At 31.2% G+C, this 24855-nt stretch overlaps 3 protein-coding genes and 1 long non-coding RNA gene across 4 annotated transcripts; 2 read left to right on the plus strand and 2 right to left on the minus strand.

The window, feature by feature from the left end:
* Positions 1-2748: 2748 nt before the first annotated feature.
* LOC111892250 (uncharacterized) lies at positions 2749-5257 on the minus strand. Its single transcript, XM_052771001.1, has 10 exons — positions 5114-5257; positions 4859-5025; positions 4339-4466; positions 4157-4255; positions 3941-3966; positions 3663-3859; positions 3453-3573; positions 3200-3379; positions 3046-3114; positions 2749-2958 (listed from the first exon to the last, which is right to left on the minus strand). Exons 1-10 carry the CDS (start codon positions 5255-5257, stop codon positions 2749-2751), a joined length of 1341 nt encoding a protein of 446 aa, XP_052626961.1.
* A 3019-nt stretch (positions 5258-8276) lies between these two features.
* On the plus strand, positions 8277-9495 carry LOC111892230 (uncharacterized). The gene is made up of 2 exons (XM_023888301.3): positions 8277-8454; positions 9064-9495. Exon 2 carries the CDS (start codon positions 9092-9094, stop codon positions 9392-9394), a length of 303 nt encoding a protein of 100 aa, XP_023744069.1. The 5' UTR covers positions 8277-8454; positions 9064-9091; the 3' UTR covers positions 9395-9495.
* Positions 9452-11072, minus strand: LOC111892229 (uncharacterized). Its single transcript, XM_023888300.3, has 5 exons — positions 10588-11072; positions 10296-10513; positions 10108-10236; positions 9842-9973; positions 9452-9694 (listed from the first exon to the last, which is right to left on the minus strand). Exons 1-5 carry the CDS (start codon positions 11048-11050, stop codon positions 9578-9580), a joined length of 1059 nt encoding a protein of 352 aa, XP_023744068.2. The 5' UTR covers positions 11051-11072; the 3' UTR covers positions 9452-9577.
* A 1091-nt stretch (positions 11073-12163) lies between these two features.
* LOC122197706 (uncharacterized) lies at positions 12164-13718 on the plus strand. Its single transcript, XR_006191348.2, has 2 exons — positions 12164-12689; positions 13260-13718. It is a non-coding gene; the product is annotated as an uncharacterized LOC122197706 (long non-coding RNA).
* Positions 13719-24855: the final 11137 nt, after the last annotated feature.

A 24855-nucleotide genomic window follows, 5' to 3' on the forward strand; every position in this document is an offset into this window, starting at 1 on the left:
GGCTTAGAACCCTAATTGGGCTCTAATTGGACCCACACTAACTTATTTCAACATTTTGGGCCATGTTGGGCCTAGGATGAAATGAATTAAAAGCTTTGATCCATGAATACCCTAAACTAGTCCAACAAAAATGGAAAGAAATCATACTATATTCTTTTATGTTGAAACTCACCCAAACTAACTCTAATATTGGGCTTAGGAGCAAAAAGCCCAAATTTTCCTTTTTCCTTCCATGTTTTCGGCCCAAAACAAGCCCAAGAGGAGGGTTTGACTTTCTCATGCCACCTCATTATTAACCAAAAGATATCCATGCATGAAACTCATACTTCCAAGCACCTATCTCATCAAAGATCACTTCTCTTCTCTCCTCTCTCTCACTCTCGGCCATATTCAAACACACACACAAAAAAGAAAAAAAATTCACTCATTCTTCTCTCAAAGAAACTCTCTCATTCTTCTCCATAATTTCGAAATCTAAGAAGCTTTCAAGAGGATCTTTCAAGTTAATCATCATCTTAGAAGTCACCAAACTCGAGATCTACCAAGGAAAGGTGGTAAGGCCGAAAATCACTTCATTTTTTCTTCCATCTTCTCTTCAAAACCGAAACCACACCCAAGGTGAGCTTCATACCCCCTATTTTCTGTTTTTATGAGTTTTGTGTGGGGGGGGGGGGGGAATACAAGTGAAAGTGTAGATCTATATGTGTTTTGTATGCCTTGTATGATTTCCATGCTTATATGTGTGTTGTTGTGTGTTATAATGTTGGATCTAGCCATAAAACCCCTCAAAACCGAGATATACTTTATGTTAAATGATTCTAGCATCAAATATATTTCTACATACAAAGTGTTCCTAGAAAAATAGCTAAATGGCTTAGTAACATTTTCTTTGGGTTAAAAACACAATTTTTGGACCTAAAATGTGAAAAATACAAAGTTAAGGGCCCAAATTGACATATCACAAATTCTGATGGATGAGGTGTGTTAAAACAGTTTCAATAACACAATTTCTGGAAATATACTCATTTGGAGGATTAAAAACATAAATTTCAAGCTTAATGGGCTAAAAATGACATTTTCGGCCCAATGAGGCCCATTATGCGAGATTTTCTGTTTTGGAGGGCCAAAACTGTATTTTTCTGTAAAACAGTGGACTATAAGTGTTCCAAGTCCTTTTCAAAGGTTTAAAATGCTTTTTAAATTTAAAAAGGACCAAAGTTGCAAAAATTTTACAATTTGGGCCAAAATTGTCAAAGTTGCGAAAAAGAAGGGCTATTACCGAGAAAACTGCAATTTCAGGGACTAAAACTGTTTTCATTGAAAAATATGCTGAAAAATATCAAATTCAATAATTTTTGGTGTTAAAATGTCAAGAAAAATGATTTAAGGATCAAACCGGAAAGTTATTTAATTAAAGGGTTGAAAAAGTAAATTTTACAAACAATGAGGGGCTGAAAACAGAAAACTTCCAAGGCTAATTCAATACACGCAATTTGATCAAATGATGGCACCGCGACTATCGACGAAATACAATACACGACAATACCAAAAGTCGTTGTTAAACGAATTAGTTCGGTCTCGAACCAATAAAAATCCGAAACTACTAACACGATGACACTACGATTCATAAAGGTAACGTTTGGGAATTCAATATACATGCGAGTGTGCACAGACGTCTACGCACCATCTTTGGGCCCCAAAAGTGTAAAATCTTGTTTGTTGGGCCTAGCTAGCCCAATGACCTGATCTTAAGGCCCAAAGACCTCTATCTTACGAAGTGTTGGGTTTTACCGATCTAACACAACGTAAAAGGACCTTCAATGGCTTGTATACTATTGGTCCCCAAGGGTCCTTTGGTATTGCTAGTAAAGTCGACATTTCATGCGAGGCGGGTCTGGGACCCCTTGTACATTTTTTTATCCCCAACCGGTTAATGGAGTCATCGGGGCCTTCGTGTCCTCTTTCTCTTCGGATGTGGGACTACACGTAGTCAGGGCAGTTGGATAACGTGATTAGTACGGACGACGCCTACGGGATCGTTAGTATAGCTATAAACTGGTCGTTTGTGTAATGCGTGTTTGTAGCAATTAATCATGCTCAAAAATAATCCAACGTCGCCTGGGACTGACACTACACGCTATGCAATGGTTTCAGTGTGACTTCATGGAATTCAAGGAATTAGGAAAACATCGGGTTTTCCTAGGGTTTTTCAATACATATAGATTCGAAATGCATACAACTTTAACGAACAATTGTTTTACAAGTATAGAAACAAACAAGCATACCTATGGATCTTCACAAACGTTTTCAAAAGCTTTACTTTTCAGAAAATATCGGATTTTCTGGTGGTTTTCAAACGATACGAAACATTGTTTTTTTTTCAAATACCGCTTATGAACTCACCAACATTTCACATGTTGACGTTTTTCAAAATACTTGTATTCTCACGGAACCAGTGAATCAAAGGAAATCATATTCAGTGATGGCTTGCAGTTTATTTATGTACGAATCGAACAATTTATTTTTGGGAATGTAATGTTTAAACAATATACTTCATGTAAACTCTACTGGTTGTACTATATTAATGCATGGTGACGAATGTTGTTACGTTTCATATATATTCAATGTTATGGTATTCAATTGAGTCACGACAGCCCCCGAACGTTTCCGCCGCCTGGTTCGGGGGTGTGACAATAACCAAAACAAATGATAAAAATATATTAAATGTGTCTTATAACCAATAGAAACTCACTTTTCCTTTTTTGGAATCAAGAGTGGAGTTTCCTCTGCGGTTGAAATTCTTTTAGCCTTAGTTGAACTTAAATCATATCCAGAATCAACATCATAAATTTCTTGGAGGTTGCGCTTCAAATCACATGATATTTTGCTTGGACTTGTTGTAGTTGACTTATCAACTGTTGAGGGTGTAAAACTTTCGTCTGTTTGTGAGATCACATCCTAATTTTAAAAAAAATAATAATAACTGTTTAATTCCTAAAAAAAATAACTAATATAATTAAAAGTTTATAAAATAAAATGAAAAACCTTTTGAACAGGCTGTACAACATTATCGGATTCCAAAGCAACTTGATTTAAGGAGACAGATTGAATACTCTAAAAAATAAAATGGAAATATGTCAATCGTTATGTACTTTAACAGTAAAGAATTGTAAATTTTCAACAATAAAAGATTACATACCATAAGTTCTATTTTACTTTCTAATTCAGAAACAATGGACATATCTTCTGTAACTCTGAGAACTGTATAGATGTTATTATAGTTGTTGACATTGTATTCTGTAATATCTACAACAAAACCAAACTTGCGGTTTTTCAACACGTTAAGTTGCATTGGAAATAGGGCATCACTGTCTCCGGCCTGTAAGATATATTTTAATAAATTAAAAAAATAAAGTAAATGTTTTCTGATTTTAAAGGTATGAATAATATACCGCATCATGTATCTTTCTCAACTCGTAGGCACTTATATTTAACAACCTCATTGCTTCCCTATCAAAAAGAGTCAATCCAATGGTTCCAGTACAATCTTGTACATTAATTGGAATTATATACCTAAAACAAAAAAAATTATGTCATTGTTAGTGTTGTTTTAAGATTGACAAAATTAATAGAAATAAATATGTCTATACTTTATAACTGACTGAAATTCAGATTTTTTGCATTGTGCATTTGTACACTCGACAACCATAGTTTCTGAAATTCCCTCAGGGTTGGTATACGAATGATTGGTTTTGGGAACAGGGATAATTTTTTTTCCACATTTTTTGCATGCTTTATAATACCATGGTAGATTCTGCCTTATATTAACAATGGAAGCAACTAATAAAAACTTCATTTCCTGTATCATATCAAATGTAAAACTTATTAAAATAAATTATGCAAAAATAAAATGTAAAACATATCAAATAATACCATATACCTTAATTGGTTCGGTGATCTCACAAACTGTTTTTAATGAAAAATTGTCCTTAAAGTCATCTGTATATGAAGAAGAGTAGCTTTGAAGTGTAGTTATGCTTTTTTCAGTTATACCGAAATTGTCATGACATTTCAACCTGTGATGTTTAATTTAGATTCATGAATATTAGGTTTTGTGTTTTTTTAAGTTAAAATACATTATAAAAAAATAAAAAACAATTGGAAACTAACTTATTTTTAAACTCATTTATTTCATAAATGTCAGAATTTATGAACAATTTCGTTACTTCAAAATGACTTTTAGCTTCACCAAGACCTGTAAAAAATGTATATCCAATTAATAAAAATTATATAAAAACAGTAATTATAAACATCTATATATAAAGACTGAATACAAACCATTCCAAATGTTTAGCTTCAAAAACTGCATCACGATAACAACAAAATTAACCGTCGGGTTATTTTTTAGGTATTCTGAAATTTGATATGCTTGACTTCCAAAAATAGTAACCTTCAGATGTACATAACTAAATAAACCATAAAATAGTATATTAATATTAATTTGTGATTAATTAAAGATAATAAATAATAAATAAATAATAAAATATAATCTCACTCTATGTTGCTAAGAGTGAGTTTTATATAATGCTTGGATGGTACTGAATTTGAAGTTTCAAGAGGCCTAAATGACACGATATGTCCAATAACATTTACACAACAGATAACACAACAAAAACTTTTGAATTAAATTCGTAATATTTAAATAATAAATTGTATAACCAAAAAAACAAATGATAAAAAATGATTTTATTAATATTTTATGACTAACCAAAGAATGTGTCTCTTGGACATGTTTGTTCTATGATACAATTAAAGTCAACAAACATAAATTCATTGACCGGACCCGAGAAATCATCACATTTTTTTAGGATGCTTTTCCAATCCAAAGTTAAGGTCTGTATAACTAAAACCATTAGTAACAGCAGCCATATTGGGTTTTATAACTATATAACTTTCATCTTCCTTTAAAAGATGACGAAATCTGGAGAAATTATGATTGAAGACACGAGCTTGGTATTGTGTACCCTGTTTAAAAAAAAATTAAAAATTATTATGTTCATGAAACATGTCTAATATTGAATGATGAATAAAAAATATATCAAATACAACAAACCTCCTCGTCCATGATGATCATTTCAATCGAACAAACTTTATTATTTCTGACAAAGTTCCAAATTTTAAGCACCCGAACCTTGATATGCGATTTTTCATCTATCTGGTCAATGTTATTTAGGTAAACCTTATTTCCTATTTCCATTTTCTGCAAGAAATTTAATCATTATAGAATTGTAAGGAAAATTAGCAACCTTTTAGAATGTACAGAACATCCTAACCAATAAGTAAAACACAAAAATTAAAAATCAACATATGACAATAACAACTGACTTAATGTACTCATAAACATGAAAACGATAATTATACCGAAAATGCCCCTGGAACATACTAACACTAACAGATAACATAACAATGAGTAAAACACAAAAATTAAAAATCAACACATGACAGTAACAACTGACTTAATATATACTCATTAAAGAAAATGAACTTGTAATCTTCATTAGTTTTTCGTCTTTTAAACTGAAAAGTTAGAAGAAGTAGACTATTAAGAAGAATTACAAAAAAGAAGAAGAAGAATAGAAATCATACAATGAGAACGTGATAGATACAGATAAATAAGAACATGGAGGGAATAGAAATATTTATAATTCTGATTTTTTAATACACTAACCTGATATATAATTCTTGAATTGTTGCAGAATCACAAAGAATGAAGAAGAATACGTTTGTTGTGGTTTCTATGGAGCAGAATTGTTATGGAGCAGAATGGTAAAAACAAAATAACGGTATAAATGATATTTATGTTTGCTGAAAAATACTGCAGATTTTTAGGAATTTAATGATTGCAATATATTGAATTTGCAATCAAAATAAACAAACTTTCAAATTTAATCGTGATTTTCGAATCTGATTATTGATTAACATATTTTTTCAAATTATTTCCATAATCTTTATTCATTTAAAATTAATGCTTGAATATTTTGAATGCAGTCGACAGCTAGAATTTCCTGATTTATTTCATCAGTTTGAATTTTGATTAAATTTCCGGATTCAATGGCATTTACGTAAATATAGAAGAATAAATGAGCGGGAAAACTCGATTTTGGGGGTCTTAGAGAGTGACACGTGGCAGAATTCTACTTATTTATTAGAATTAGGATTACAAAACTTGATTTTGGGGACCAAAGTGGTTAAAAATTAAAGATGATGAGCAAATCTGTACTACTTGGATAACCGTAATGGCCATTTATAAAAATTCACTTAATAATTTATTAAACTTTATGATCCTTTAGAGCTTACATAAGTTTTTTAGGGAGTTTTTTCAAAACCTTTTTTATACTAAAAAGATTTTAAAATTTGAAAAAGGTATCAGAGTACCTTTTTTAAATGGAAGTTTTTTCAAAAACCTTGTTAATTTACATTCTCTTATCAAAGATTTTTCAATGATCTATTCTAATAAATAAATTTTTTTTTTTGCCACATGTTACTCTCTCATTTAATTTGTCAAATGTTATTTTTGAGGTTATTTTAAATTAATTTTTTTTTTCACATGTCATTTTATAAGTTTTTCTTTTTTATTAAATTTCACATAATATTTTGAATTAAAGTTCTCAAATTAAAGTTTATTAGTTTCTTTTGTTTATTTATTTAAATTATTTATTTAAATTTAAGAGATTAAAAAAACATTTCAATTTTAATTATTTATTATTTTTCTTATTTTCTTATAAATCCATAGTTCTTAAATATTTAGACATTCATATATATATATATATATATATATATATATATATATATATATATATATATATATATATATATATATATATATATATATATATATATATATATATATATATATATATATATATATATATATATATATATATATCAACTCATGTAATATATCTAGTTAGGTAATAGATAACTAATTGTGAACAAAAATAAGCAAATTAACTGATGAAGCTCTTTTATTACGGAGATAAAAATGAAAATTTTCGATTGAATTTTTTTAGTGAAAAGTCTACCAAAAAATCTCCACTTGTAGAAAATATAATATACTTTTAGTATATTACCAATTCAATTCACATACTTTGTTTTTAATCATCTAATGTAACATAATATGATATTTAACTATTCAATTTTACAAACTTACTTTTATAAACTTATTACTTTTTTAACTTTTATCAATAAACAACTCATTTTCATAGGGTTATATACTCTTTTTCATTTTTAACACTAACCGTATCCATTTAGTTTTTGTGCTATCATATCACTTATTTAACCTAATTGGTTTTACGTTTATTCATTGTCTGGTTTAACATGGCCTGTGAGTTTCTACTTTTTATTTTTATTTTTATTTTTATTATTTTTATTTTTATTTTTTTAATGCCTATAATAGTTTATACCCCTAGAAAAAATAGCACATTGGTATGAATTATTTAATTTCTACTGTGGTGAAGGGGTGAGCAAAAACCGCACCGCAACTAAAATTAACCGCAAAACCGCATAAACCGCAACCGAAAAACCGCAACCGCAATAAAAACCGATGGTGAGGTTTTCTGTTTTTCAAAAACCGCAAATTTGCGGTGCGGTTATTAGTTTCCAAAAACCGCACCGCGACGCATATATTATATCCAATTTTTTTTTTATCAATTATTAATTTATTAAATATTAAAAATAAGACAAGTTTCATGAATGAAAGACGGATAAAATACTAGAAGACAAAAGTGTTGGTTTTTTCTTATGTTTAATTTTATAAAAATGATGAAATTAGAAAATTTTAAGATATTTATTGTTAATTACTATTGATTTGACGTTTTTAAGATATTAGTTGTTTGTGGTTTAAGTTAAATACTTAATTATCTTATACATTATGGTTTTTTTTTATTATTACAAGTAATATGTTTGAACTCTTAAAACTATTTGAACTCTAAATTGTGGTTAAAAACCACACAAAATAACCGCACCAAATCCATGTGGTTAATAACCGCAATACAAGAAAAACAAAACCGCACCGCAAAAATAACTGCTTAACCGCACCGCAAAAATAACTGCTTAACCGCACCGCAAAAATAACCGCACCATACGGTTTTGAAAATGGATTAACCGCGGTTAGTGGTGAGGTTTTGACTAATAACCGCACCGTGCTCACCCTAGCCTGGTGATAGTCTTTTTCTTATTGCGGCCTTTGGGCGGAAAACAACCCCTACAAGCATCCCAAGCGCCGTATTGACGGAGAAGCCCATCGTGCCGACTGCCAAATACGACCCCACCCGACCCAATCTTCACTTTTAATCTGGAAAGTGCGCGAACGTCTCCGGAGAGTAGTATAACTGACAATATCGTCGTCTCTTCCACCGATCCGTTGACTTAGCGGAAACTTCTGTCTCCTATCCGGTAAGTCATTTTCTCCTCAGTTGCTTCTTCCGAATAGATCGGTCTTCTTGTTGATTTGATTTAGATCGATCCGATTTATTATAGTTGACTTAATCTGGTTTGATTTGCAATGAATGTAACTAGATATGCAATTTGTGCTTTCTACCTGAATAATTTGAAGTTTGCTTGCCTGCATTTTGCTCGTTGGTTGTTTCTAATTGTTTCTGCAATTATACGCTTGTCAATTTGAGATCATCTTAGGTTTTGTTCATCTATACGATCAAGTTTTTGAGTGAGAAACATAAATGAATTCTATACAGATCATAACAATAAGCAAGTAATTCACTCTTGAATCGCTGAAATTCAGATCCCAAAGAACCAAATCTAAGTCACCTCAGTAGAACATCTCTTCAAGTGAAAGAAAAACTTTATGCATTTATCATTTATGACTGTCGGCTAATTATTCTTACCAGTAACATTACTTACTTCTAGATCCGTTTGTTTATAATGGTTTTTGCAGTTGTACATTTGCAATCAGAGATTATTATAGCTTGTTGTTCAATTATGAGAGTTTTTGTTGATCGATGTATGATTACTCATGTAAATATCTGTTTTTTTTTCTGCATTTAGAATTCGAGTTGCAAAAAGCCAAAAAGATATGGTTCTAGAAGGAGTGATAACCTCCCCTCATCGTAGATCACAGACACCATTTTCTCCACCTTCAGTCAAAAAACAATACACAAAGGAAGATGAATTGGGTAGCTTCTCAACAGTTGTCAGGCGACATCGCTACCTACTAACTGCTCTTGTACTTCTTGCTGTCCTTTGCACTGTGTATCTCTATTTTGCTGTTACTCTAGGGGCCGGGGACATCTGTTATGGCTTGAACCCAACTCAAAAGGCATTGTGTCAAGTCAAACTAGCCAAAGAATCAATTGCCAAAAGAAAGCTAAAATTATAATTTCACACTAAACAACCAAACAAAATCTTGTATCTCCTTTTTCTGCTTGTATGATGATGGTGATAATGTATCTAATTCTATTAGTTTTATATTTGTTACAATGATCGATTTCATGAATAGAAATGTGCGATTATTTAATATAAAGAGTTGTCTGAAACACTCGGGTACACAATTACACATAAGTTACTGAACGATATTTAGTTCTTTAAGCCATGCGGTGTGCAAAGGACACGGATCTTGCTTCCCTTGCGCGATTGCCTTCTCTGAGAGTGAATAGAACCACCCGTTTCTCCATTTGAACTGCAAAATTCATTACCACTTTTTGAGAGAATGAACAAAGGTCAAGTATAAGCAAAAACAAGACGATTGTGTTATGTTGGCTCTTATACCATGTTAGGTAAACGTGTTGAGTTGTAGATTTTCTTTGCAAAAGAGGAAAAAACTTACCTCTTTCACTGCTGTAGGGAAGTGTGAAACTGCTCGAGCATAAGCACATAACCTTTCCTCGACCCCTTCTTCAAACACAATGCCTTTCTCTGTGGCTGCTGCAGATGCCAGTTCACTTATGAGGCTACCTACCTGAAAATTTAGGCAAAATGCTAGATTTGATGAGTGATGATTAATGAATTATATGCTGGTAGTACAATCAAAACCATAAGTCCATAAGTCAAAGTCAACCTTGAGTCTTATGTTGATGAAGAAGGTAAAGTTACCTCAGAACGGAAGTCCTTTTCTACAGCGCCCACAGTGGCTCCTGGATGACGAGCTCCAACAAGCATGAATGCCGATATCCATATAAGCTTCTCTAGCATTTGCTTCTGAAATGGTTCTTTCTCAAGTACCTGATTTCCATATTTTCTTAGTTTCTTTTACATAACTACAACTTCAACTCAACATTTACCTTGCAAGAAAGACCTCCAGCGCGTAACCTATCAGCGACAGCAGAACCCCATTTCCCAAATGCAGCAGTCAACCCCTCGGGATTCGTATCAGTAATACCATCAATAGGAGGCTCACCAAGCTTCGCAACAGCAAAATACGCCAACACTTGATCAGCATCACCTAGACCTTTACTTTCGAACCATGGCTCCAGCATCCCGTTCTGGAAAAACACCAAATCTGCTAGATTGTTATGATCCAACTAAACCACAAAAACACACGAGAGGAAAACGAATAAGTTCTAATTATCGAACCGTTCCAACGGGATTGAGGAGTGGATTGAAGAACAGCGTCTAGATCATCGTTCCTAGTGCACACCAGTATTGGACCTGGGAAATCGATCGGAACTGGCTCGCCTCTCTTCACGAGCAAATCCTCGCCGGCGCCCATCTGTTGTAGGGCTTTTCCGACACGGCCACCGCCTACGATGATTGAGGGTATTACTTTTGTGGCGGTGGTGGCAGCCATTGAGGTTGTTGGTGCTCTTGATGTCGATGATGGGTAAGACTGGAGTTTGGATTTGAGATTAAGAAGTGAATTAGGTTTAGTGGAGTGGGAGTGGTACCAAAGAGAAGAGATTGAAGTGGTGGTTGTTAAGTTAGCCATTGTCGTTGAGGCGAGGTTGAGGGTGCAGTGGGTGCCATGGATGGGGTTTGTTTCGTGTGTATTTCTTTGTTGAGACAAGGCAGAGAGAGCCACTCGTTTGTAGGATGGCATATCCGGTTCCAGTTGGCCCACAATCCATTTCATGACATTTTCGATTTTCGGGTCTTGGTCTAACTCACTTGGGATAGTGTAAAACTTTTTTGAGCCTAATATTATCAAATTATTTACTAAAGTCCAAAATGACCATGAGAATTTTTGTTTATGTATTCTTAGATATATTTTTCTTTGACATAAAGCAGTATCACTTTCAATATTCGTGAGGAATATTGATCCTTCGCAAAAAAATGTTTGAAAGATGCTAATATTACAAAAATCCATATAAAAAGAGCCCACTAAGGAATCACAAGTCACATTTTTTAATATTTTGTTTATTACCGATGCACCGTCTTACAATTCACCAAGGATTTAAGATTGTTACTTACTCTATTTAAAGGTCGGGATTTTACCAAATTAGTGACTTATATGATCTTTGCAATATGATTATCGGCATTCTTTGATCCCTTATATTAGCGAGGATGGTGATTATTTATTTATTTATTTATTTGGTAAAAGATGAAAAATAGGTCAAGGTGATATACGTAACAACATGGGGTCTTTTTAGTGAATAACTCCGTGTTATAATAATTACAGCCTAACGGTAATAATTTTATTAATAACCACGTGCTAGATGTGTGAACAATTCCATTTATTCAATTTCGGCCCGACAATGAGATTGGATTTCATAGGATTAGCTTGTTTCGGACATTTGGTTACTACTAGTTTTCCGATTTTTAGAGAGAACCAATCTAACAATGAAAGTGATTCGTACATAACAGTTTTTTACCATACACAATAATTCATGCATTATATAGTTGTACAATACAACATTTTAAAGCATCAATTGTTGTCTACGGAGAAAAAATATTGTGTACGGAACAACTCCCATCCAACAACCGGTAAATATTAGTTAAAAAAATATGGTTTGTGGTATGGTCAAGACCAATCCTTATATATATATATATATATATATATATATATATATATATATATATATATATATATATATATATATATATATATATATATATATATATATATAAAATGCATAGATAATAAGGATGTGGAGAGTTTTAAGACCAAGTCTTAAAAACAAGGAGGTTAATTTTAGGCCATTGATTAAATTTAAATGACTGTGATTAAGAGATAGTTATGATCCAAGTGAACAAATTTGGACCAATCAAAATACTATACATCATAACCTCATAACTATAAATCACAATGATTTTTAGCCCAATAAATCTCAACAAACACTCTCATCTAAAAAACCCTAAATCATCTTAAGTAATTCGCTACCTCCATCCCAGGCCGCCGCCATTGTCTGCTACCAACACCACCTCTTTCCCGGCAATGCACCACCACTACCAAGAATCACCATCTAGCTACATCACCTTGAAACTCTCGATAACCTCTTATTCTCTAAAACCCTTAGATATAAACTGTTGAATAACCTTCATCACCACTATCCCATGCATCTCTTGTCTTCCTCTAGATGTTTCTCTCTAGGAAAACCATAGATTTGAAACGACTTTGACTTGCGCCCAAGATGGTACATGTGCATTACCAATTTTTTATCTTCACAATCGTGTTTGTGCAAGCGAAAATTGCATGAGGAACATTGACTTGCTTTTCTGGATCTTGATGTGGATCTATGGTTAGAATGCGTTAGATTTTGTTTAATTTTATTTGTTAATAGACTTTTTTGTTGATTGTATCTATAAATCATGCTAACTAAGAAGTATGAAAAATGACTGCTCAATACTTTTGCTGTTAATATGTGTTTATGTTACTGACTTTTTGCTCAGTAAAGTTCAATTAGTTATGCAAATATATGTGCAAAACTGGAAATGTTTGTTAAATTATGTATTTCATTTCTTTACGAATAAGGATAATTTCTTTACGAACAAGGATAATGACTTGATAGAGTAAGATACTTTTGGAAATGTATACATTTAGTTTTTATTTTTTTTTCTTGTAAAATAAACCCTTATAATTTATTAATATGTACACATTAGGTCCTTTTCACCGGATTCTACAGATTTTCCTGACGTGGAAAGGTTTATTTTACAAAAAAAAAGAATAAGGACTAAATGTGTACATTTCAAAAAGTATCTTACTCTATCAAGTCATTTTCTCTTTTTTTTATTTTGTTGAAATGAAATACTCAGGTGGTATCCACATATTCACAACGAGATTTTTCTAACTTTTATTCATCATGAAAAAGAGGGAGAACCCCGATCTCCGGCGACTCCTTTGTGTGTTCCTACACATCACTGGTAGCAAGGAGGAATGATGGCAAAAACAACAAGGTTGAAGGGGAAGACATGAGGAAGTAGAGATTGTAGTTGGCGGTGAGGAGCTGCTATGGTAACCCCTCGTCGATTCTTTCTTCTTTTTCTAGCAACATATCTCAAAGATGGAGGCAAAGAGAGACAGATCGGAGAAACACAACAGGTAAAGGGTGTTTGGTTGTTGTTGTTCGACCGGAAGGAAGAGAGACGAGAAAGAGAAGGGTCGTCGCCTTTTTCTTGTTGCTGGAGGATCACCCACCTCCAGTGACTAAGCTAATTAATTGCTATTTAGTGCCACTTGTGCTTCCACATCAACAAAACTCGTAGAATCCGGTGAAAATGACCTAATGTGCACAAATAAAGTATAAGAGTTTATTTTACAAAAAAAAAAAGATTAAGGACTAAATGTGTACATTTCAAAAAGTATCTTACCCTATCAAAGCTATTTTCCCTAAATGAAAATTCGTATATGACCGGTATACAGGGTATAGCCGGTCACAAAGACTGCATTGTTACAAAATAAAGTATAAGAGTTTATTTTACAAGAAAAAAAGAATAAAGACTAAATGTTTATATTTCAAAAAGTATCTTACCCTATCAAGTCATTATCCTTTATGAATGAATATGTAGATTATGTATTGTCTCGGACTTTTTATAAACATTAAAATATTATTATGAGGTTTGAATACAAAAAAAGTGAGACACAGTTAAGATAAAGTCCGTTCAATTTCGTGCACTCAAACATAAAAAGCGATTTTAAATTTCTTATAATATGGGCATTTGCAAGATACCATAAAAAAGTGTTTTTAATATACCGTAAAAATTGTAAACATCTTCAAATTCAAAATGCCATTAAATTGTTTTAATCCCAAAACAATGAGGTATGGAAATGAAGGCATGTTAAAAGCATGAGAAACGAATTATTCTTGAAAACTGCTATGTACACAGGAAATTATTAATTAGAAGTATTAATGAATAATGACCATCATTTATGATATATATTGTACATTTTTTGATATATTTTTATTTGTTTTATATTTAATTATAATTAGTATAATAATAACATAAATAAACATTTTTCATTTACTGCAAGGTTTTTCTTATCCTTCTAATACATATAAAATTTTAAAGGAACTTTCTAATTATGTGAAAAAATAAATAACATATTTTAAATAAAGTTTACAAACATGATAAATAATATATAAATAAAAAATAAAACTTAAATAAGCCTGTTTAAGAAAAAATTTAAAATGAGCTGAAAATAAATGTGGTGATTATAAAATTTACGTGGGTCTATCTTAAAATAATTGGTATTATTAATTAATAAGCAGAAGATGTTGTTTTTATAAAATTAAAGGATAAAAACTTATGTCCCTTAGAATTATCTTGGGGTTTTAAAAGATTTATGAATATCAGAGGGGTGCATTTGATGGCTAGAATATTTAAAAAGTTTGGTAGAAGATAGTCATCACTGGTAGATTACTTAAAAGAAAAATGCAATGAAAAACTATAAAAAATTTATTATTTGAAATAATAGTTTATTGAATTATATAAACATTGTTTCTTAATAGAAAAAATAGTAATAAAGAAAAAAAGTTTTAAGTTTATATAAAAGTTCTATAAACATTCTATTCTCAATTATATCCATGCTTTTCATAAAAAAAAAATTAAGTTCATGATTTTAAAGGATTGTGAGCAACAAGTTTTTTTTTTATTGTTTTTTGGATTGAATATTATGTGTTTGTATATACTAATTTATTTTTGTGTGTTTGTTATTAAAAACTTCATAGAAAAGAGTATATGATAGTCTGCATTTTTAATACCTGTTGTTAATTTTTTTGTTTTTTGGCTTTTGAATGGTGAAGATGATACAAGACTTTTAATGTTTTGTTATTGCCTAGAAATATAATAGTTCAAGAAAAAAAGTCATAAAAAAAATTCTGTCATTTTTCTACCATAAACTTTATACTCTAAATATAAGCATTTTTAATTTTTTTTAGATATCCATCATTTGGAAATAAGACTTTTAATGGTTTATTGTTGTTTGGAAATATGAAAAAAAATAATTTTTTTGGCATTCGTAATTTAAGAGATTAACTTTGTAAAACCAGGTTGTAAAAAAAACAAACAATGATTAAAAAAAATGATTTAGCAGAAGGCTCACAACAATTGTTTAATGTTGACCCCGAGTTCAAACTCTTTTATAAAAGACGGCAAACTTAGCTCCCAAAAAGATTTTCCAAAAAAACTTCTCACACATGGGATATAATTGCAAATTGTAAATTTAACGATTTAGTTATCTATTTTTAATTTTATGTAGTTCATTCAAAAATGTGTAGATATGTATATGCTCTAACCGTCGTTATTTTAGAAAAAAGTTCAATATAAATGCTTTAATTAGTTCTATCTAAAAAAAATATTTACATGATTATTTTAATAGTTTGCATTTAATAATATTAATAATAAAAAATACTAAATCAACGCATTTTGCTATTCACTTCAACGTCTTGTGTCAAAAATAGAATTTTAACATAAACATAATATTTAAACAAAAACATGAACCATTATTTATACATTTTGTATCTATATAAACTATACATGATAATTCTATACAATTATGACACGGTTTCAATGTAAGTGTAGAAATCGATAATAAGCAATCACATTTTTTTTTAAATGACAATTTAAAAATGGGGATGGAAATTGGTATGGAACCACATTGAACCTCACCCGAATGAAAAGAACCGAAAACCGATTAAAGAGTAAACACGAAATTGTAAACCGGACCGATTATCACTATTGAGTTTCAAACGGTTTCAATTCAGTTCTACTACAAAGTGTGATATCTAAGAAGGTGTTCAACACCGAAAACGACCAAAATTAGATTGGAACCGAAAGAACTGAAAACAAAAAAAAATGATGAATTGGAGGAACTGGACCGAATACCACTAATCGGTTCTATGCAACAAGAAACTATTCACCATCCCCCGAATTAATGTTCGCTGCATCGCGCGGGTACCCCACTAATATATATATATATATATATATATATATATATATATATATATATATATATATATATATATATATATATATATATATATATATATATATATATATATATATATATAGGAAGGATCATTTGAGAACTTATATATTCCCGAGAACCCAAGAACTAAATGAGGACCGTTAGATCAAAATAATAGAAGGTTAAGATGTATCGTGACGTTTTTGTAAATACTTAAACAAATAAAACACGGGGGCATAGGAATAAAGTTAAATTGGGACATTTTTGGAATTTCCCCAAATTAAATCCCTCATTCACGTCATTCTCTCTTTCTTGCCTTCGTCTCACCTCCTTGAAGAAAGATGATTTCAGATCTCCGATATGTCTCTGATCTCTCTCCGATGACTTGCCTATCACCGTCTCATATTGACATTACCACCTCCCTCCAATATCCACCGTATGTCGAAATCACCGACGATGTCTTTTCCTTCCTCCCTATATCTGTAGACGACTCATACTACATCAGTCTACCACTTTCTCTGTCGAAGATCTTCCACATCCAACTTCCCTCCCCTCTTTATCAACTATCAATAGTTCATAATTAATCACAGTGAAGGTAATTTGTTTCCTAATTGATTGAATTTCTGGTTTTTGTTTTGGTTCCTGTAATCCAAAACTGATAGCTAGGGAATATATGATGTTTCAAAGTTTTGTATCCCCGACCTCGCTTTCTGCATTCAGATCATCAAATGTTCATCCATCAAGTCATGTGTGTTTGCTTCTTTTGTTTTTCATGTTTGATTTGTAAAGTTTTATAACGATAAGTTTTTCTAATAATGATGTTATAACTTGAAATAAGTTTTTTTATCTGCTTCGATTGTTATCTGAATGTCTTATCAACGTAAATTTTTGTTCCTAATTGATCTGTTTCTATTGTTGACTCCTAACCTTTGTTTGAACTTTATGAATTGTTTTTGCCTAATCGTTAAGTTGAACCTATTTAGTCAATATGCTTTTAAAAGAGTTAAATCCTTGTGTTGATTGTTGGTATAAAAATAGACACCTGTTTAAAAAGAGTTAAATCCTTGTGTTGATTGTTGGTATAAAAATAGACACCTGTGTTATTAAAAAATATATATATTTGTTTGCACTCAACATGTTCGATGAAATTCCCCAATGAGAAATATCATATGTTAACTTCACTTTGACTTCATGAATGATGAACCAATTCCAATTTAGGATTCTGAACAATTTTTTTTGGTTATATTTTGAGAAATGTAGGTGGAGAGAGCCATATATGAGGGAATCATTCTTAGCCAATTATTTATTTTTGCCGCAAAACGTTCTGACGTAGCGGACGAACAATGAGTAATATTCATATATGAATATAACTATAAGTGTATTCATAAATGAATCCACCACCTCTCTACGTCACCAACCACCGTCACCACCACTACCAACCACCACCGCCATCTCCGCCACCACCTACTACTGTTATATTCATATATGAATAACTAGTTCCGTTATACTTATTCATATATGTATATAGGTATTCATATATGAATACACTGATTCATATATGAATATACATATCTATATGTATTCATATATGAATATGACATGTTCTGTCGGCGAGTGCGCTTAAGCGACATATATATACACACACACTAATAGTTAACCCGCGCAATGTGGTAGCGACGATTAGTTTCATTTCAGAAAGTAGTTTCTTGGCGGCAATTGCTTTCCTTTTTGCATACATCAAAACATTTTGTTTCTGTGGCCAATGTTGTTTTGGCTTGAAGGTATAAGTACACAACTTATTTGGGTTTACATAAAAAGTATTTTGTTGGGTGTGATTGTTTTCATTTACATGAATAGTTTCTGGACAATAATTAGATTTCTTTCAACGTGTTTCAAATAGTTTCCATTCAGTTTTGACTGAACATTGTTATTTTTGGTTAAAAATTTATGTGAGTTGCTATTTTGGGTAAAAAATAAACATCTATTTCTCTTTTTGTCAAAAAAAAACTTATTTTATTACAGGATAACATTAAAGTAAGTTGTTTTTTGTTAAAATTAAATATACGTTTTCAAATTCCAATGTATGTCAAGTTTAAGTGCTCATATATTATTTGTATTGTTAGTTTCATTGTTTTTTTTTAACATATATTATTGTTAGTTTTATTGATTTTCAACAATATATATTTTTATTATTATCATCTATATTGATTTTTGTTATTATTTTTATCATCCATTTTTAATTTTTTCATTCATCATTACAGGATAACATTAAAGTAAGTTGTTTTTTGTTAAAATTAAATATACGTTTTCAAATTCTAATGTATGTCAAGTTTAAGTGCTCATATATTATTTGTATTGTTAGTTTCATTGTTTTTTTTAACATATATTATTGTTAGTTTTATTGATTTTCAACAATATATATTTTTATTATTATCATCTATATTGGTTTTTGTTATTATTTTTATCATCCATTTTTAATTTTTTCATTCATCATTATAGAAATGTAATATGATAATTCTAATTAGGGAAGAATGCCCCCTCGTTGCGGGGTTGGAGGGTATTTCATAGTCTCTTAGTTTACTATCTATTTATTTATGCAGGGATAAGGATTTCATTAATCTAAAAAAAATCACAACGATCTTCTCAGATAAACAACAATAAGAAACTCAGGAATGTACTTGGTATTCCTTTTGTGTACTATTGGTGGCTTCATATAAAGTTGAAGCAAGGATTTGAAAATTTGATTGTTGCTTTTGAGAATTATTGGAACACCTATTGCAGTAATTTTACCAGGGGTAGAATGGTTAGAAAAATAAAGAACTGGGAAAGGTTAAATTATTGATACAGATTCAATGCAAACAAACCAGAATCTTGTATTTGGGAGTCCATAGATTATGCTAGAGCTTTTTCCTCTTTGATAAGTAGGTATTCATAATATTTGTAATCAACACAACTTTCATCAATCAGGAATATACAAAAGATATCATAAATGATACTTGAACTACAGTATAAAGAAGGATTTGATTATGGTTGTAACTTGTAAGTAAAATGAACATACTTGAAAGGGTTATCTCCAGGATTGTTGAGCTTCTCAACCCATGCTTCAATACGAAAAGAACATCAAATTGACAACAATAAAGATTTCCAAATTAATCAAGATGTAAAAAAAGGAACATATATACAAACAGTTGGTGGACGTGTCTTCTAGTAAATAATGTTCATCTTCATCCTTAACTTCTAATATAGATTGATTAAATGTTAGCTATTTGAGGTTACAACAAAAATCAAAACAAAATTTTAGAATCCTTTCATTTCCATTGCCACTTACATATGAAACTAAAAACTTAACAACATATTTATTTGATTGAATAACATACAAAAGTCTAATAAAAAAATTGGAACGTTGAATTTGCATTTGTACCAATTGTTATTATGATCTGCTACCAAAATGTGTTTTATCTAGCTGTTAGAAACAAAATAATATTAGAAAATAATTTGAAAAATGTATTTTAGAAAAATAAATAATAATAAGATAGCAAAACTTTAAAATAATATATATAAGTTTTGTCCTAACTAAAAATGTCGGTCTCTTTTGTGAGAAAGACGAAAATGCCCCCATCATTAAAAATAGTTCTAGAAAGACATCAAAAAAGGTGTTTACCTTCCTGATGAGGATGAATAACCTATGAGCAAGCTCAAACTTAGCTGCAATTAACAGATCACCCCTCAACAACATGAATAAACCACCAAATGATGAGACATAAATGTCCCTGAAAAAGCAAGAGGAGTTGATACTTAAACCAATTTTCATAAATTGAATAAAAGGGAAAAATAGTAATACAGTTTAACATACGCTCTCAATCCTTCTTCATTTATCATATACACTTTTCCATGCATCATAGATTCAAACTTGTAAGCCACTTCCACCCACCATGGAAAAAAAGTAAGTGCAATGCAAGATAATGAATTAATAATCAATATCCTATTATTCTTTTATCATCAAAAGTCAAACCCAAATTAAATAAACCGAATAAATCAAATAAGTCAAGTGTTGAGATTATTGGGTAAAAAAATCCTCTATCAGGAGTTCCATCCAAGTTCAGGGTGCACTCTAAAACCATCATAAATTTCTCACCAAAAAGACAAAAACAACATTTTCTATATCGTTACTCAAACAGATGGAAGTACTTTATAAATTGGTAAAAGTATTTTTAATAATGTTAATTAAGTGTTTGATGATTCTTATCTTTCCAACAAAATTATCACCGAACAGGAAGGCGTAGAGCAAATCATTATTTTTTGAATCTATTTTATTTTCTTCTATCATTTTGGCATAAACCAATATTAATTTCCAAGAAAATACAGGTAACAACCTTTTTCAATCACTTTATGTATAGTACAAACAGTCCTATTAAAACTTATTTACATAAATGGTCCATGTTAAAGTAATTGAACAAAGATCTTCCATCTTTATAATAAGTAACAGAAATGGTCCTATATAAGAAATGCAAGTAACAAACAACTATTATCGTTAATGAAAGTAAGTACATTATTATTATCAGATTAATTAATAAGTATGTTGATATTGTCTGTGTTTGGTAGCAAACAGGTAGGAACGAAAGCATGAATAATGTTGTACTTTTCATTAATCATCGACCATTTTGCTTTAAAAGTTGTATAATTAAATTAACATTCAGGTAAGTATGACAATTTAATTTACGAATCAATTCGAAAACATCTCTTAAGATGCATAACCACTGTGATCATCTTTTAATTTCATGTATTTAACCTTGACCATTAAGCAGAATATGATTGTGGACCAAAGAAATACACCAATGTACCTTTAACTGTTTGTTTATTTTACAACCTACTTTGTTTGTACATATTTTAAAAAAAATGGATGAGGAAGATAAATTACTACATATAGACAAGTAGGTATTACCAAAAATGTAAGTGAAAAATAGAAAGATAAATAAAAGGTTAAATATTAGGATATATATGGATTTCTTATCTTGTTAATGCCGATGTCCTTTGTTGAGATTTTGCTCTTAGCCGGAACAAAGACACTTGCATCATAACAGGTTATGTATGCATATCTTCCAATACAATATAAAACCCAAACAATCTGATTCATATATGACCAATAAAAAATCATTATTTAAGTGAAAAACAATATAATTTAAATGCCATTATTGAATTGAATTCTATAAAATTGGTTTTATATATATATATATATATATATATATATATATATATATATATATATATATATATATATATATATATATATATATATATATATATATATATATATATATATATTGAACTGGATATTTGAGCATCAATTTGGGAATATAACTATTAGCAATTATGCAATAAAAAATTTCACATTTTCACTTAAGTATAGAAATATGAATCTTATTGAAACAATAGAAAGAATGGTTTAGTAGTTCACATGGAATATGCGTTTTTGCTTTAACTATTATAAAGATCAAAAAATTCAAAATTTTAAGCTAAGTGGATTTATACAAATATCAAAGTTGGAGCTTAGATTTGTTAAATCCTGTAATCTAGACTATGTTTAAATGGCATGTCAGGTTCCGTTATGTAAATAGTTATTAGTTAGTTACTGTTATAGTTGGCAGTTTGTAACTTCTTATAACTGTCATCTCTGTACGTGTATATATATGCAAATAATCTATGTAATAATGTTGGCTGATGGAATAACATTTGAAGAGTTTATTTGTAAAACTTGTGGCTTTAGTTGAGAAGTAAACAAACAATTGATCTTTACTGCAACAAATTGGTATCAGAGCGCAGAGTAATTTTGTGTAAGATCCTGTAGACGAAGATACGTATGGTATGGCGTCGCATAATAGCAACATCATACAACCCCAATTACCGAAATTAACTGGTAAGAGTTACCATCACTGGAGTATCCAAATGAGGGTTCTATATGAATCTCAGGAACTTTGGAGTATTGTTGAAGAAGGCTTACGTGAACCTGCAAGGGGTATTGAACAAACACCCCAACAAGTGACTAAATTACGAGAGAACAAGAAGAAGGATAAGAAAGCATTGTTCTTCATATATCAGGCAGTTGACGGAAATATTTTTGAGAGAATCTCAACATCCAAAACATCGAAGGAAGCATGGGACGCTCTGCACAAGACTTATCGTGGTGAAGAAAGAGTGAAAATCGTACGGCTACTAAACCTTACGCTGTGAATTTGATAATTTGAAGATGAAAGACTCAGAATCAATCGAGGATTTCTACAATCGCGTAATCATAATTACTAATCAGATGAGGCTTAACGGAGAGGATATTGAAGACAAACGAATTATCGAGAAGGTTTTATGGAGTTTAACCAGGAAATTCGAGTACACTATAGTGGCAATCGAAGAATCCAAGGATCTTTCTGAAATGTCTCCCGAAAGCTTGTTAGGAACATTACAATCCCATGAACTCAGATTAAAACAATTTGATGCATACCCAATCAAACATGCCTTTCAGTCGCAAGTTTCATTCAAAACAACAAGGGGAAAGGAAGGGGTAGTGGAAAGTCATCCGATACAAACTCAGAATAAGAAAACGAAGATGAAAGAACCTCCAAAGGGTGAGGAAGGGGAAGACCTTTGTCTGAAATTCAATGTTATCGTTGCAAAGGTTTTGGTCATACCGTAAGATTCTGTAAAAAAAGATTGGCAGAAGAAAGAAAGGAATCGAATTTCATGCATGAAAATGGTGATAAAGAAGATGATACCATGTTCATGACATGGGAAACACCAAATATAATACATGATGAAGTGTGGTACATCGATTCTGCATGTAGCAATCATATGACTGGGAACAAAAGTTTGTTTGTGGAACTTGATGAAGCAGTAAAAAGCGAAGTTAGAACAGGGGATGAAAAAAGGCACATGGTTCAAGGTAATGGCATTGTTCGAGTAAAAACAAATAAAGGAACTAGAAGAATAACGAATGTTTATTTCGTTCTTGCTTTAAAACACAACCTTCTTAGAGTAGGACAACTTTTATTAAATGATTTATGAGGTTAACTTTAAAGGGCTCCTATGCGTGATTAAAGACAAGGAAGGTTGGATTCTTGGTAAAGTGAATATGACCAACAATAAGATGTTTCCTCTTAAATTCAACAAGGATACGTTGGCTTCTTTTAAGGTGTCAACTTCTGATAAATCTGACCTTTGGCATCTGAGATATGGACACCTGAGTTTCGAGTCATTAGCATATATTTGTAAGCATCAACTAGTACATGGTATGCCAAAAATCAATAGAGTTAGCCAAGTATGTGAGGGTTGTGCATTGGGTAAACATGCAAGAAGTCCATTTCCTCAAGACCAAGCATGGAGAGCATCAAAACTTCTAGAACTAATTCACACAAATGTGTGTGGACCTATGAAGATGAAGTCCATAGGAGGGAGTTACTACATGCTCACATTCATTGATGATTTCAGCAGAAAAACATGGGTTTACTTCCTCAAAGAGAGATCTCAGGTATTTGAATATTTCAAGATCTTTAAGTCATCAGTAGAAAAACAAAGTGAACACAACATCAAGACCATACACATCGATAACGGGGGAGAATACACTTCACATCAATTTGAAGATTTCTTAAGGGAAGATGGGATTTCACATCAAAAAATCACACAATATACGCCTCAACAAAATGGCGTTTCAGAAAGGAAGAATAGAACCATTATGGAGATTGCAATGAGCATGCTTAAAGGAAGGAAGGTACCACTCAGATTTTGGGCAGAAGTGGTCGCATGCACAGTGTATCTGCTAAACCGAGCAGCTACAAGAAGTGTTAAGGGGAAAACACCCCAAGAAGCTTGGGGAGGGGTTAAACCTGGTGTTTCTCATTTAGGATGTTTGGATGCGTTGCTTATTCTCATTTTCCAAAAGAAAGAAGTGGTAATCTGGATGATAAATCATAAAAATGTATCTTCATAGGTTATAGTGAAACCTCAAAAGCCTACAAACTTTACAACCCAACAACCAGTAAGGTAATCATCAGCAGAGATGTTTTATTTGAAGAGGATAAAGGATGGGATTGGCATCAAAACACCAATGAAGGATCAAGAAAACTTATTGAGGAAGAAGATGTGGTAAATGAAAACAAGAACATTAATGTCAATGGTGGTTATAATGGAGATGATGATCATATGCACTCAAACAATTCAAGTGCCACTCCATCAGAACCATCATCACCTACATAAACATCAACACCTAGTTCTACACCGAAGAAATATAGAAGTTTGAATGACATATATTCAAGATCAGAACAAATTAACATCGATGTGGACCAAGAGATAGTGTCTTTTATGAAGAACCACACTTGGGACTTGGTAGAACTTCCACCGGGACATAAATCCATTGGTGTCAAATGGGTTTATAAGAAAAAACTAAAAGAAAATGGCAAATTCGAGGAGCATAAAGCTAGACTGGTGGTGAAGGGATACAAGTAGAAGTTTGGGAT

Source organism: Lactuca sativa, chromosome 4 (genome assembly GCF_002870075.4).
Source record: "Lactuca sativa cultivar Salinas chromosome 4, Lsat_Salinas_v11, whole genome shotgun sequence".
NCBI lineage: Eukaryota > Viridiplantae > Streptophyta > Magnoliopsida > Asterales > Asteraceae > Lactuca > Lactuca sativa.